This window comes from Chanodichthys erythropterus, chromosome 18 (genome assembly GCF_024489055.1).
Source record: "Chanodichthys erythropterus isolate Z2021 chromosome 18, ASM2448905v1, whole genome shotgun sequence".
Lineage (NCBI taxonomy): Eukaryota > Metazoa > Chordata > Actinopteri > Cypriniformes > Xenocyprididae > Chanodichthys > Chanodichthys erythropterus.
This window is the reverse complement of record NC_090238.1, coordinates 10,258,772-10,275,438: the sequence shown is the minus strand read 5'-3', so window position 1 is coordinate 10,275,438 and position 16,667 is coordinate 10,258,772. Positions and strand designations below refer to the sequence as shown.

Sequence of the window (16,667 nt, the reverse complement as noted above, 5' to 3'; positions counted from 1 at the left end):
TTGAACCACTGCAGTCACATGAACTATTTTAAGTTAACAATGTCTTTATTACCTTTCTGGACCTTGAAAGTGGTGGTTAAATTGCTGTATATGGAGGAGTCAGACAACTCTCGGATTTCATCAAAAATATCTTAATTTGTGTTCCGATGATGAACAAAGGTCTTACGGGTTTGGAACGACATGAGGGTGAGTATTTAATGACAACATTTTCATTTTTGCATAAACTAACCCTTTAAATGGCCAATAAAAATTTGCCTTATAGAGATCTTAAAATACTATCTGGGCTATTTTTAAGTTTAAGTCTATTTACTTCTGAGCTGGGAGCATTTTACCCTTGTGTTGTGTTTTTCCAATTATGCCTATCATTTAATGAAATATATTTTGACAGAGTTAGAATTCAGTTAGTCTTTTTCTTTTGGTAGCAGTCAGGTGTATGTACTGCAAAGGGGAAAACACAGTGTCACAGTACATCCCTCACCAAAACATGGCTTTGCTTTTTACTTATTAGACCTCAATCCGAATCCATCCTAAAACAGGTTTACCTATCTGACCCTGGTAAGCACAATATCTTTGGCAGAGCCCTTGTTTTGTTATAGGTCAAAAGTAGTACTGGAATAGCTGAATAACTGATCCAGGCCTCATATATAAATACTCAGTGTTTGAACCTCTGTGCTGTTATTGAACCACCAGTAGAAGGTAGCGGTCCTGGGCTGACTGGGCCACAGCACTGCTGTCAGGTTGGCCCCTCTTCCTCTGATGACGACCACCGGTGCCGAAAGAAAGATACGCTCCACGGGACCTAACACAACACATTGGACGTGATATCTCATCAGACACAATTTGAAGTCAATAACGATAACATTTAGCACTGTACACAACAGCAATTTCTTCTTCTACACATCTTTCATTGTGAGATGGTTCTGAAATAAATTGTCTAGATGTGTAGTGAGTGGCATAGACGTAATTTAGTGTGACAGGAAAGAGTTTTTTACAGTGATGGCAGTGGCTTCTTAAAACTTTTTTTGAGATGTAAACAGATATGTATAGGCTGCATATAATTGAAAACACTAAAGGTACTCATTAATGTTATTCATAAGTGAAAAATAGTTATTTTTCAGAGCTTCGCGTTGTTTAACAACACTAGTATGTCGCACATAGCTCGAACAGAATAAAGTATCCGTGTTTAAACTTTTTATTTCACACATTCTCCTGCACCAAACATTAACCAGCACGGTGCACACATATTTCATCAAGTCTTCTTTAAATGAATGTGCAAACTGGACACGGATACAGTGGTGTAGCCTATCTGAACGCGATGACACTATTATTCTAATAGACAAAAGACTGATTTTGAGACTGCAGTACTCGTAAACGTAATCAAAGTAGCCTATTGTTAGCCCTATTAAATATTCTATCGCATTTCTCCCTTGTGCTTGGGAGTTTGTTGTCATTTTCTCCGTTAATATTCATTATTCTGTATATGAGTGTGCTCTATGTCTGTGCTGGTTGTTCTCTCCTCTCTTCTTCCCCTCTTCTTCCCTTTACACTCCCACTTTTCCAGAGCTTTACACGCCTATTTTAACAGACTTTTTCCAGCACAGAGGTGTGAATGACCAGGCTAAAACAGGGGAGTTTCATGACCCTTTAAAGAAAATTCAAATTTGTAGAAATATATGTGTGCGGTCATGTACATACTAGTGATGTGCAGATAGACCGAGCTGCTGTCAGTCCCCTGACTGTTCTGAGCACGTGCGGTGACCCTAAATATCCCAGCAACCCTGTACGTGTGTGTGATGCTGTCACCAAGGCGACTTATATTGGAGTATGACACTGAGATGCCATCTCCAAAATCCACATGGAGACTTGTAGACAACGAGTCACCCTACAGAGAAAAAAAAAAAAAAAGAAAAAGAAAAAAAAAAAACAGAGGAAAAAAGCAGATATATTGTATGTTTTATGAGACAGTGAGGCTAATTTAGTGGCTCACAAACTGTGGTCCACAGACTGCTGGTGGTCCGTGAGTTGATTGTCTGATAAAAAAAAATAGATCTATATAAAATTAAATATTAATAACCAACACCAATCAGCTCATAACAATTAATTTAACCAAGATCACTTGTAACATTTATTTTATGATAAATTAATAATGAAAGTCAAATCAATTTTTTTTTCTATCACAATACACATTGTTTCAAAGCAGCTATACAGCAAATCAAAATGTTATTTCTATAATGCATTAGTGCTTTACCATAAAGAAAGTTTTACACTACCATTCAAGTTTATGGTCAGTAATATTTTGTAATGTTTTTGAAAGAAGTCTCTTATGATCACTAAAGCTGTATTTATTTGACAAAAACACAGTATGAATTTTCACAGTCATCACTCCAGTCTTCAGTGTCACATGGTCCTTCAGAAATCATTCTTATATGCTGATTTGATATTTGATATTATAAGCTGAAGTAGAAATCCTTTGTAACATTATAAATATCTTTACTTTAACTTTTGATACATTTAATTCATTCTTGCTAATTAAAAGTATTAGTTACTCTAAAAACAAAATCTTACTGACCCCAAACTTTTGAAAGGTAGTGTACATGGTCTTCTTAACAAGTGACTTGGCTTGTTAAAGTTCATTAGTAGCAGTCTAGTTAATTTCAGCAAAAGTATCAATATTCGATACCACAGGGAAGAACCGCCGTACATAGGCTACTGTCATATATAGGGTGAATTCAGATTTATTGGGACCCTTTTTCCAGTCATCTCAATGGCAAACAGTGTCCCAATCAAACTGAATTCACCCTAGATATTTTTATATCATCAAATGTTTTGTTCATCCATTGAAAGTCTAGGCAATCAATAACTTCTTCTGAAGAGGTCACTTTATATAATGACAGATTTAAATTTAGGCTTTTAGTCATACATAAACATTGCTCAGTTACCATTACAACTATCCCACCTAAATGTTTGCTCACTGAATATATATGTGTTTTTACAATGGGGTAATTTTGTTGCAAATGATAGCTTGATTTCAAACTTTAATTATTTTGAAGACAAGTAAATAGTCAGTAATAAAATAAGAACAAATAAAGAAATTACTAAATTACTAATAGCACAAATAAATATAATAGAATAAAGATACAAATGAAATAAATTGCTTTAAGTTTTTCTTGTAGGTTTAACAGTAGTAGGACTATTCAGGTAAGAAATACTACAGAAACTGAATAAAGTAATTAAATGTAAAATAACCTTGGATAGTCTTCATTGTAAAAAATTAAATACAGATAACTACAGAAGTTACAAAAGTTATTCAGTCAAGAGCAGTGAGTGATTTTCTCTTTGTCTGTTGCTTGTTGTTTGATTAACATTAAAAACATGGACAGCAACATGTTTATTAGGCTGCTGTCACTTTAAGATCAGATGCATGGATATTGTATGTGCGTTTTCTTTCTGAATTGTTAAAGTTCACTTAGAACAAAACCAAACAACTGTGTCTATCTTTCTTGTGATTTGCATTTTTATTATGAATTTGTGCATGTCATTTGTTGTCATTAGAGACATCAGAGATTGATGGTATATAAACTGCTTTTTTATTTTTTACACATTTTAGCAATATAAAAATGTTTGAAGTATTTTTTACATGGCACCCCTGCTCTCGCCAGACGGCATCCCGGTTGGGAAACACTGGCCTAGCAAATTATGGCTTGGTGGCTCAAGACAGGATTGATGAAAAGGATATTGAATGAGACTTCCTTATGAGATTTAGGGTTTGGTGGTTTGAAAATTTGTCTTATTTTTGAAGTGGTCTGCCACCTAAAAAAGTTTGAGAACCACTAATCTAAAGCACAACACCTTACCATATGAATTACTTTGTGTGTGTGTGTGTGTGTGTGTGTGTGTGTGTGTGTGTGTGTAGCTGCTAACTCACATTTTGCAAGGCTACTATGAAGGTGATGTTTGTTCCCACTACAGCAGTGAGCTGAGAGTTGATGGTGCTCAGTTGTAGTCCAATTGGTGCTATGGGTTTACACTGTTGCATTCTGGGACTCAGTGTATCCTTCAGACCTTCTCTACAGTTATTCAACAGCACTCTCCTGTACCTGCACCGACATGCACAAATACTTTAGAAAACACCTCTGTTACCAGCAGAAACACAAAAAGGGGCATGTTTTACTCAAACAATCATATTCAGGCTACATATGTTCATTTAGGGCAGGACTGCTAATAATTTAAACCAAACAGAAGATTCATATTGCATCTATGAATCATACTGCAATGTGTGTACATTTGCTTGTGGGTCTGTGCTTCTCTGTGCATCTATGCATGTGTGTTACCCTGTGCTGTTGCGGAAGCGCTGTCCATGGCTGCAGGTGTGTGCTGGTAAATTGACATCATACCAGAATGCAGGTGCACATTTTCCACTGGCCTGTCTCTCAAACCCATAATCACTGCAGGGAAATCATAAAAACACATCAATTATTCAGTTTGGTTAAGCTCTCTATGATGCCACAGCAGTCTATATAGAGAAGTGGCTTGAATATATAGACTGTACTTTACATACACTGGAAAATAAAGTTTTTTTCAATGGCTTTCTCTGGCACCATAGGATCAGCTAAAACCCCACTCTATCTGACATGATTTTTCCTTGACCTTTCCAAAAAATTATAAAAAAATTACAGCCAAAGAAATATTTTAAACCTAAGTTTAAAGTTTATTAGTAGAAATCATTTAAATGATTTGAAAATGAATTAAAAGTTACCTGCCTTATTTTTATTCATTTCTAAAAAAAATGTGCAACTTACCACACATCACCTGATTTGTTGAATTCCTCAGCAGTTAAAATTACAGTTGCACTTGGAACAGTGTTATTTTTATTATCATTTATATACTATTGTAGTATATTGATATTTTGAATTTGCTTTTATTTCTATATTTTAATTTTAGTCATTTTATGTTATTTTGCCAGTTGTATTATTTTATTAAAATTTCTATTTAGCTTTATTTTTATTTTAGTTTTAATTTTAATATTTTTAGTAATTCAACAAACTTCTGTTTTCTGTTTCTGAGTGTCTAACCTTTCTTGGCATTTAAAGGAAGTTCTTATAGTACATGTAGTGTGTACAATATGGGAAATGTATGAAAGATAAAAGCAAAAGTCAGTATTGGATCAATAACATTTAAAATAGTTGTATTCATACCTATATGGAACCCTGATGAGCAAACATTTCAGCAGCACGGTAGTCTTGAGTTGCACGTTTACAACGTTTAAACTGCTGTAGGGGATCAGGGCTAAACTCAGTAAAACTAGCTCCTTCAGGTTAATCAGATCACTGCCACATTTATCATCCGTTTAAATATTCATTACTTATTCATTTGGAGATAATTAATCATTTGACATTATGCTAATTCCACGCGCCTCTCATTCATATGTGTAATTTGCCTAGGAGCAGACAACTCTAATGGAGCCAGTGTGCAGTACAAGTGAGATTTATGTTGTCGTTATGATCAGTGCAGGAGGGTGTCTCCATGTGCATCGTGGTGGGCTTATAAAGACATCTCCATCAGTATAGCGATATGATTACGAAAGACCCATGTAAAACCAGGATTTACCTTGCCTCCTCAAGAGCAAGCTAATTTAATGTAGTGACTGCAACAGTATCATAAGCTGCACTGAGCAGACATGTGAGGAAGGACTGTTTTTTTAAACATTCAAATGCCACTTAATTCATCTGTATAATTGGTTGGATCCCTGCAGCTTTTGTTCTCTGCATGTGACACTGAGTCCTTTGATCCGCAAGAGTTACTGTCACTCATTTCCTCCATTGGTTAAGCTGGTGCTCTGAATTTCCATGCATGTGCACGTATACGTATGCGTATGCGTGCCTGTGACTCACCACTCAAAGTCATAGAGAGTGCAGATGCAGGACTCAGCTGAAACGACTCGAGAATACTCCCGACCCAGAGTGCAGCGTGTGCCAGGCTTCCTCTTCATATACATCTGTTTTTCTCCCATCACACACATCTCGCCCTTAAATGCACATAAATGTCACTTATTCACATGATTTCCCCCAAAACAGGCTCACAGTTTTCCAGTTACACTGGATGTTACTCTCCTTCTGCTTAGCTAAGGATGGCTATAATAGTTTGTACGAATTTTAAAAAGCGTATTTATTGTGCTTTCCAGAAACCAGATTTGACATGCACTAGATGCTGACTGTAAAAACACAAGTGAGAATCAAAGCAGCTGATGGACAACATGTCACCAACATCATGTGCCAAGATCTGTTGCAAAAATCCATTATGACACCATTAATATCCATTCTGCTTGGGCATGTTACCCCAGAGGTGAAAATAATCTTGCGTACCGCCCTAATTACTAGCGAATTCAGTGCCAAAAGAAACTCATGTTGAATGTTGAGTGAGTGAATTAGTGCTTTTCTGTTGAGACCGAACAGCAAGGCGTGTTGATAAATGTGAGGTGACAACCTTGTTATGGAGGTGCCATGTCTGAAAGTCTCCGTCTGTGCATTTCCGCCCAAACAGGGAGCTGTAGTCAATCTTTATCAGCTGCCAGTCGGAGTGGTAACTAAAGTGCCCAAAGAATCTACGAGGACAGAGGTGCTTAAGTACAACAGGATTTGTTTACTTTTTCTTTTCTTTTTTTTTTTTTTTTTTTACATTGTTTACAGTTGCTAAATGACCAAAAGAACACATTTTGCTACAGCAAATCCATAAAGGACTAATAGGAAGTGTCAGTAAAACTACAGTGCTGTCAGTACAAGTAAGTGTGCAGGATCATAGTCCAAATATGCAAATGAAAATATTGAATCTGATAATAATGATCCCAAGTAAGTCATTACTGACACCTCCTGGACTATTTAGATCAGTGTGGCTAAGAAGATGAGGTAAAATGATTCTTACGTAATGATCCGATTCTCAGTCTCTGGAGACATCAAAACCCCATCAACAAATAGGGGTGTAGACGAAAAGCTGAGTTTGTCCCACTGCCGGCCTTCATCCAAACTAATCCTACACACATACACAAATCTTTTTCATTTCACTGGCAAAGCACATTAGGTTCATATTCTGATTAATATACTGTACAGTGCACATTTGAAAAAGACATAAAAATAGAAGATGCATTTGTTCAGTCATCTGAGAATATTTAACAGATCCACAAAAACAAGTCATTGCAGAATCACTGCATTAACATTTAATGTGGGCTGCATCTGCATAATTACATTAAAATCAAATCTAATCAAATTTCATAGAAAAATATCAAGACAAAATTATTCACCATACCCCACTTGTGTTTACATTTCCTTCTAATCATTATGAGTCATGTTTAATGTATATTATGTCTCATTACACATTCAGTCTATTTTGCATTTCATTGTTCTATTATGTTGCATCTCTTTATTCTGCTTTCCTTCTGTCCTTTGCATTACATTTTGTTATTTTGCTCTCTAAGTGTCTCTTCAGCCCCTTATTGTGTCCATGACATTTATTCTTGGGTATTTAGAGCCCTCCTGTTTGCCCCATACTCCGAGTTTTGAATGTTTAACCTGAACTTGCAGGTTAGTTGTGTGCTAGTTGTGTTCTTGGCGATCTTTGTTTAGATCAAGTTAATTTAGGGGTAAGTTAGTTCTATAATTTCATTTATACACTCCATCATTCAAAAGGTTGGAGTCAGTACGATTTTTCTTAAGAAAGTAATACTTTTATTCAGCAAGGACACATCAAATTGATCAAAAGTGACAGCAAAGACATTTATATGTTAGGATTTTCATTTCTAATAAATGCTGTTCTTTTTAACTTTATATTCATCAAAGAATCCTGCAAAATTTGTATCACAGTTTCCACAAAAAATATTAAGCTACACAAATGTTTTCAACATTGATAAGAAATGTTTCTTGAGCACTGTTACGTACGCTGCGCTATGTAATTGATTTTTTTTTCTTTCTTCATGTCGCTGCATATATGTGCATGTCTGTACTCCATTTCAGGTGTGACTTCTGATTGGACGATCCGTCCGTCGATCTGCTGGCGTAAGGGTCTGACGTCAGGGATCGCGCTACCAATCGCTGGTTACAGAGCGGCTTGTGAGCAGCTTAAAGGAACACTCCACTTTTTTTGAAAATAGGCTCATTGTCCAACTCCCCTAGAGTTAAACAGTTGAGTTTTACCGTTTTCGAATCCATTCAGCCGATCTCCGGTTCTGGCGGTACCACTTTTAGCATAGCTTAGCATAGTTCATTGAATCTGATTAGACCGTTAGCATCGCGCTTAAAAATGACCAAAGAGTTTTGATATTTTTCCTATTTAAAACTTGACTCTTCTGTAGTTAAATCGTGTACTAAGTGTACGATTTTCTAGGCTGATATGGCTAGGAACTATACTCTCATTCAGGCGTAATAATCAAGGAACTTTGCTGCCGTATCAGGAACAATGATATTACGCAGCGTCTCTCACAAACGTCTCCATGGTTGCAAGGCACGTTCCCTGTGCAAGCAGGGGCTCACGGGCGCTGCGTAATATCATTGCACTGCTGCAGCCATGGAACGGCAGCAAAGATCCTTGATTATTACGCCTGAATGAGAGTATAGTTCCTAGCCATATCAGCCTAGAAAATCACAACTTTTTATTTTCCGTTGGTCTTAGTACACGATTTAACTACAGAAGAGTCAAGTTTTAAATAGGAAAAATATCAAAACTCGTTGGTCATTTTAAAGCGCGATGCTAACGGTCTAATCAGATTCAATGAACTATGCTAAGCTATGTTAAAAGTGGTACCACCAGAACCGGAGATCGGCTGAATGGATTCGAAAACGGTAAAACTCAACTGTTTAACTCTGGGGGAGTTGGAAAATGAGCCTATTTTCAAAAAAAGTGGAGTGTTCCTTTAAAACTTCAATGGCGGCAGCTCGAAAACAGACTCTGGGCTGGGGAGATAGGACACGCTCTGTGAGGATGGTTTTCTCGTCGAGAGACTGATCAGTATTTGGGGCTTTACTGCAGTTATTATCTTGCAGTTGGGTCAGTTTCTCTTGTGTTGGGCGTGCTTATGTTTGTTTGTGCTCGTGTGTCCGATACATGCTTGATTTAAAATCATAGACTGTAAAAAAATATGGACGTAGCGTCCATGACGTCACCCATAGAGTTCTGAACAGCAGTTTTGAAGCGAAAATGAGGCCGCGGCCATCTTAGCTGCGCGTCACCGAACGTCGCTCCCGGATAACTGAAAATGGGCAAAGAGGCGGGGAGGTGGTTTGAGCTGATGTGATTGGTTGCTGAAACCACGCCCGCCTAGCTCGACGTGACCACGTTAGCAAGCAAAGGAGCTATCTATCTAGATACTATCTAAATTATTAATAAAGATAAGTTTTAACATCAGAAAGTTCTAAAGGTTTACTGTCAATTTACGGTGTTTTTTTAAGATATAGATGCTCCAACACCAGTAATTTGTGTTGGGTGTGCAAATAACAACATGGAACATCAAATGGGACTTCATACCCTTTTCACATGACGTCACACAGCTTCCGTTAGGACTCGAAGCAGTGTATCCTCACTTCCGTCAGCATAGTGGAATACTAGCGCGACTCGAATGAAGTGCACTCAATATTTGTACATATGCCACAAATGTGGTTAAAGGATAACTGTAGTCGCCTAATTTCATGTACATTAAAGGTGAGGTATTTGGCAGCCGCAGATCTCAAACAAACTTACCGATCGGCGCGATTTGCTGCTTGAAGTCAGAGGAGTTGAATACGTAACAGTTACTGAAGCCATGCAATTTGCTGCCCATATCTTGCAAACTTTGCTGTCTTTATTGCAGATGAAGCTGTTTATATGCATTTGTGAAATAAACGCATGTTTCCAACATTTACATGCAGTAAAAAAACGAATCATTCAAAGCTTAATGCGCTACTTATTTCAGTGCCTACAGGCCTATGTACAATGAAGATCAACATAAGCTTATTTTTAAATATCAAAGTCTATTTTTATACTTTTATTTCGATAAATATGACACATAATAATGCAAATTGTGTTTAATATAATACTATTTCTACATGAAGACTGTAATGTAAAAATTGACTCATGTACATGGCATTTTTACCATAGTAAAAAAAAAAAAACACTGTCATCATTCATCTCTTTATTGCAGAACAAGATCGTCGCATACAAAAATATACAGAGGATTTACAATAGTATACTCATTGTTTACTCATTGTTTTCCTCTGACTTCAAGCAGCAAATCACGCCGATCGGTAAGTTTGTTTGAGATCTGCGGCTGCCAAATACCTCACCTTTAATGTACATGAAATTAGGCGACAACAGTTATCCTTTAACCACATTTGAGGCATATGTACAAATATTGAGTGCACTTCATTCGAGTCGCGCTAGTATTCCACTATGCTGACGGAAGTGAGGATACACTGCTTCGAGTCCTAACGGAAGCTGTGTGACGTCATGTGAAAAGGGTATGAAGTCCCATTTGATGTTCCATGTTGTTATTTGCACACCCAACACAAATTAAATGAACGAAATCAAATTATTTCTCCAGGGAATAACATTAAATGAACACATAGGCTACTTCCGTTTTGTATTTTCAATACACTCCTTACAGATTATACACTCTTAATATATTGCAGCAGTTCAGTTTAAACTGGTATGATGTAAAATTATCTCAAATCTTCACACTATTAATTCTTCGGCGTATTATATGTGGATGTGTTACTTCCAGGTGTCCATTACTCATATATAAATCTCACAAGAACAATATCCATTATTATAGCCTACCAATTTCTAAAAACAAAGATTTGTTTTTATAGACAATGTTCTTGTTATTCCAAATAGGCTAACAGATTTGTGTGGACACACAATCGTTGTGATAAAACTCTGACACACGGACACAACATTGCTAAAGTTTCTGCTCGTGGAAACCCTAACCAAGGCAGTTACAGAAAGGAAATAATAAATATCATTACCAGAAGAACCCGAATGTGTAAATTCTTGACATAAACAGTTCGCATTTAAAGTTATTAAAGCATTTTCCCGAGAAGTCGCCTGCGCGAAGGTAAGAGGGAACAACTGATACACTGCTTTGCGGATAGGCGGAAGTTAACTGACGTCACTGTGAAAAGGGCAGGGTTCGAATTACGGGGGAGCTAAGGGGAGCTCGGCTCCCCTGAAAAGGACCTGGGCTCCCCTGAAAGCCTACTTTGAGACATTTAGGGGGAGCTCTAAAACACTGTCCATTTTTTGTGTCGCATATAGATTTTGATTTTCTGTACATTAAGGTTCCTGAAATAAATGATGATATTAAAAATGTGTCAATGTTGTGTGTTTATTCGCTCATTACATTACTATTTCCGAACACTATTTTCCGCTGTGTCTCCTGCTGTGACCATCCATGCGTGGCGGCGCTTCACTGAAATTACTATGTTTACGTCACCACTTGAACTTCTCACTGAGTTGGTATTTGAATGTTAGCTTAACTTCAAGTTCAAAACATACTTTATTCATTTTTTGGAACACTCTGTGGATACTAATAAGAATGTCAAAAAGAAAGCAGCCAAACCTCAGTCAATTTGGATTTACAAAACAAACGAAGAGGAGTGATGACAGCACACCAGCTACAACTAGCTTGCCGGTGATACCGTCGGCGCTGCCGCCGCTAAAAGTTGCTGCTAGTGACAGCACCAGCACCGAGGATAGCGAGACTTTGGCGCCAGAAACCACCGCTGCGACCTGCAGCGGACCAGGCGATCATGCAACACCTTTCAACTGGACAACAAAGCAATGGAGTGAGTGGAGAATCATGAATACATGGCTCTACTCCAAAAATCAGAAGTTAGGATGTACAGTATGCATGGAGGCAAAAAGCCTGTTGCTCGCCGAAAGAGCAACGGGAGTACATCTGTCAGAGGAATGGATGAATGGAGAGGTCAGCAGCGAGTCACAGAATAACCTGCGGAAAAAGATTTACAAGCATCGGGACAGTTTGGCACACAAAAGAGCGGTTGAGATTTCGGAGATGAAGGAAAAGGATGTGCTCCCAAACAAGGTACTTGAAGTAAATGCTAATTTAATGCAAGAAACAGCTACGTCTTTCAGATCTGCTTATATGGTGGCCAAGGAAAAAATGGCCTACAGAAAGCTCCCTGCTGTAATGTCCCATCAAAAACTTAATGGTGCAAACGTGGGAAATGTGCACAAATCAGACCATGCTTGTGCTGAAATAATCAAAAATATCGCCAGTGAAATGAGAGCTAAATTTGTTTCAAAAATAAAAGAACTGGGATCACGAATCAGTATCACGATAGATGAGAGCACAGTTCATGGCCTGGCTTATATGATCATTTATGTGCGGTGTGACATGACAGGAACGGGGGAAGTGGATAATGTATTTTTAGATATCGTTGAGCTTTCAGAAGGCACGGATGCCGAATCGATGTACAAAAGTTTGAGGAAAAGCTTGAGACAAGCGGGACTGGATGATGAGTTTCTGGGAAAAAATCTCATCTGCATTGCAATGGATGGAGCAGCGGTACTGACGGGCAGAGTCGGCGGACTCGTCACTAAACTCAAACAAGATTTCCCCAAAGTTCAGTCAATACACTGTCTAGCTCACCGACTTGAGTTAGCTGTCAAAGACTCACTTAAGGAAGTAGCTGGATGTAACCAATTTGAGCTTTTTATCTCAAAACTTTACGCCCTCTATAACCAGTCATCAAAAAACGCCCGTTTGCTCCAGGAGGCAACTACAGGTTTGAACATGCAAATCCTAAAAATAGGTCAAATCTTTACAATTCGTTGGGTGGCTAGTAGTTTTCGCACTGTGAAGGCAGTATGGAACGATTATCCTGCACTGGCGCACCAATTCAGAACAGCCATGGAAGACACATCTCGCTGCGACACAGAGAGGCAGAAATTCAGGGGCCTGCACAAACTCCTTACAAGCACAGGTTTTTTGGCTGATTTGGCATGTATGAAGGATGTACTGCGAGAATTACAAAATCTGTCGCTAAAACTGCAACGCAAACAAACATCTTTAGTTGATGCAAGTTGCCACATTCAGCAGACCATTGACGTCTTGACAGCCATGAAAGCAAGTGGAGGAAAATCCACACAAAAAGCCGAACAACGCATATCGACTGGCCTGTTCAAAGATGTTGAGCTTTCAGAGAGCAGGCCGAAGATAAACCGTCTTCAGTTCAATCAGTCTATTATCAACAGCCTAAAGAAGAGACTGCCCGAACCGGACCTTGTCCAGATGCTGAAACCACTGGATAAACGCTTTTGGCCACAGCAACATAGCGCCCGTATCCTATATGGGGAAACTGAGGTTCGAGCATTGGCAAAAACACTGGGAGAACCGGCCTGAGAGGCTGTCGAGGAGTTCCGGGACTTTAAATTGCAAAACAGAGCACCAGGGAAAACGCTTGTCAAACTTCAAACAGCAAGTCTGACCTACTTGCCGTCCTCAGCTGAGTGTGAGAGAGGATTTTCTGCCGTGAATTCTACTGACAGCAAGTATCGCAACAAGTTCCGTGAACAAAGCCTCTCCTCGCTTCTCTTCGTGGATCTGAATGGACCCCCTTTGGAGCAATTTGACCCTCTGCCTTTTGTATCATCTTGGATTAAAGCCGGTCACCGACCCTCAACATCCTGGGTTACAGGACGGAAAGCAAAGACAGAAGACCCCAGGCCTCTGTGGTCACTTCTGATTTAAGGTAAGAATCATGGAATTACTTACTTGATCTGTGCGTTTGTGAGGATTGGCCCTAATCCTATTTAATATTGATGTATTTTTTTTATGATTGTTATGTGAGTTATTCTGTTTTTTTATCATGATTTGCATGATGTAGGCCTAAGCGCAGTTGATTCAGAACCGTGGACAGAGCTGTTTGCCCTAACACTGACAACACTGACTGACGCTTGCGTTTTAAAGTAAACAGTTTACTAAGTAAACAATAGGTTTACTGTAAACCTATTGTTTTAAATGCCCTAACATGCACCAAAAGCGTTAAAGTCAGTCAGGGAGGATCGGAAAATCGGGCTCCCCCGAAAGCCACTTTGTAATTCGAACCCTGGAAAAGGGTCTATAGAGATCGCGAGATGAATCCAATCTGTGGCACTTGGGTAAAATATAAATGTCCATTGCAAAACAAACAAACAAAAAAAAACATTTCACATTTCTTCTGAATGATCTGCTCTCTGTCATCGTTCTTCAAGAAAGGATGCAATCTGAGCAGCGATCGTATCTAACAAACAAATGAGCCTGTGTCCAAAGTATATATTTTTTTCAAAATAGTGCAGCAGTTTTAGTTATAATATCCAAGCAGTGCTGTCAGAGTTGTATATCCTCCTGGTATTGTCATTGTAGTTAATCTCGCAATCAAAACTTTCAGCCAATGCCACGATCCAACAACGTGTGTTCTGTGTCTCTTCCCCATGCATGCACACAGACACACATCAGTCTCGAATATTATGCAGCAAGCCATATTTTATAATTGTATAAAATAATCGAGAAAAAAAGCACAAAAACGGCTGAGATGCCAAATTCAGCGGCAGCTGAGGTAACATGACAGCTCACAGACAGCAGCAATCTACCTGTCACTCAAGTGACCACGCCCTTAATTATGCAGAACTTTAAGGCTTAATATAATTTAAACGGATAAGTTATAAAAAAATTCACCCCCCTCAGAGTTGTCATGAGTTTTTTTCTGCTATAAACTTGGCCAATTTAACATGGGACTCTTATGAGATTCTGCTCCCTTTTACAGCCTGTCCCTAGCGGCCAGTCGATGAATCGCAGTTTAAGTTACTTCCGTATTGGCTTCACGAGAGAAAGGGGGAGGTTGCAGCTTGTTTAAAATGCCGATTGTTTATGACCGCTGTACTCGTGGAACCTTCATCTCATGTTCCGGTTCAAAGCTGACCCGTGAAACCTTCATCTCATATCCTGTTTTAAAGCTATGTAGCCTGGCTGGAGAGGTTGCGAGTCAGGTCGCGACCTACATTTACACACGCAGAAGATAATTATCTATTAGCTAGATACACTAGCCTTAAAGAACTTCGGTAAAGTTGGTTTTATATTCGCACATTCGGACTTCCGCTTTCAATAACTTTGTGAATCAGCATTAAAAAAGGCTCATTTAATTTTATTATCGTTACTGACTGTTATGAGCACAAAGTACAACACGATTTTCTGTAGAACTCGACAGCAAACAAACACACTTACCTCTATGGAGTGCTGTGACGTCATCGTTAATCTGAGGCACCATCTACAAAGTGCAAGTTTCGATTGACAGCGTGATAAAGACTCACTGTCCATGGTACTTATGTCTAGTGATGGGACGGTTGATACCGAGGCTTTGAGGCACAAATTAATTAATTTAGATGAGATTAGTTTATATTAGACATAACTGATTCAAGACAAGAGTGATTCCGTATGTCACGGACTTCCGAAGCTTTGGTCAAGTGCTTTTTCAAACCGTAGATATGTGATTTAGATGATTTAGATATGGTGGAGAAACAAGTCTGACCACCAGATGTCGCTAATGCGCACCACGTGGAACTGGAATTGTGTGCATCAAAACAGCCTTAGACCTTTGATACTGAACTTTTTCAGATAAAATGACTTCATTAAACACTTTTCATTGGTTCTTTACATTAATATAAATATTTTCAAACTTCTTTTGAAAGGCTGTGAGTGTGTTTTCAAAAGCTATTGAACTGTAACTGTCTGTGTCCATCAAAACAGCCTTAGACCTTTGATACTGAACTTTTTTAGTTAATATGACTTCATTAAACACTTTTCATTTGTTCTTTACATTAATATAAATATTTTCCAACTTCTTTTGAAAGGCTGTGAGTGTGTTTTCAAAAGCTATTGAACTGGAACTGTGTGTGTCCATCAAAACAGCCTTAGACCTTTGATACTGAACTTCTTCAGTTAATATGACTTCATTAAACACTCTAACATCAAGATGGAAATATCCTCAATGCAGACAATATTTAAGGACATTGACGAAAAATACTTCAAAATACCAGGCTACATACAGCATTTCAGTGTGAATCAGTTCATTGTTCATTTGTACTCTGAGTTGGGGATCAGCATTCTTGTGCATCATTTGCGAAGTAAGTCTCCTGTGTCCCTCTATCTTGATGCCACTGGTGGTGTAGTGTCAAAAATTCCAGAACAGCCCAAACCGGTGTTGTACTATGCGCTCACTCTTCCAGGAAATGCAGGTTGAGATGCACCACCACTGCCTATTTGTGAAATGCTCTCCAACGAAACACTCAGTACCACCAATCGCATTTTGGCTCATGCAGTTCACTTTGCATTTATCAAAGTACACCCAAATAAAAATTCACCAGGTCAAAACTGATTATAGCTGGATTTTAATACAAAGTGTGATGCTCGCTTTCAACAAAGAGCACATCAGCACTTACCTCAACAGAGCTTCATGCAGAAGTCATATGCTGTACTACACATTTGAAAGCTGTCAGACAGGCAATCTGTAGGCAAACAGATGACAAAGGACTGAGATACTTTGCCATATATGCTTTTGCAAGACTTCAAAATGCCAGCAACATGACTTAATCAAGAAAGGTGTTCTGTGCATTATGTGCCTTGCTCACAACCCAACAAAACACAGACC

The 16,667-nt window shown here is 38.5% G+C and overlaps 1 protein-coding gene and 1 pseudogene across 1 annotated transcript in view; one reads left to right on the top strand and one right to left on the bottom strand.

Moving 5' to 3' along the window:
* sorcs3b (sortilin related VPS10 domain containing receptor 3b) overlaps positions 1 to 16,667 on the bottom strand; it is a 177,962-nt gene that overhangs the window by 34,621 nt on the left and 126,674 nt on the right. The window contains exons 14-20 of the mRNA XM_067367933.1: positions 6,919 to 7,026; positions 6,484 to 6,601; positions 5,892 to 6,025; positions 4,332 to 4,445; positions 3,926 to 4,097; positions 1,696 to 1,882; positions 666 to 799 (exon numbers count right to left, since the gene is read on the bottom strand). Of these exons, the coding sequence (XP_067224034.1) occupies positions 666 to 799; positions 1,696 to 1,882; positions 3,926 to 4,097; positions 4,332 to 4,445; positions 5,892 to 6,025; positions 6,484 to 6,601; positions 6,919 to 7,026 (967 nt within the window). The remainder of the gene's footprint in view (positions 1 to 665; positions 800 to 1,695; positions 1,883 to 3,925; positions 4,098 to 4,331; positions 4,446 to 5,891; positions 6,026 to 6,483; positions 6,602 to 6,918; positions 7,027 to 16,667) is intronic.
* On the top strand, positions 11,555 to 13,732 carry LOC137007093 (E3 SUMO-protein ligase KIAA1586-like; annotated as a pseudogene).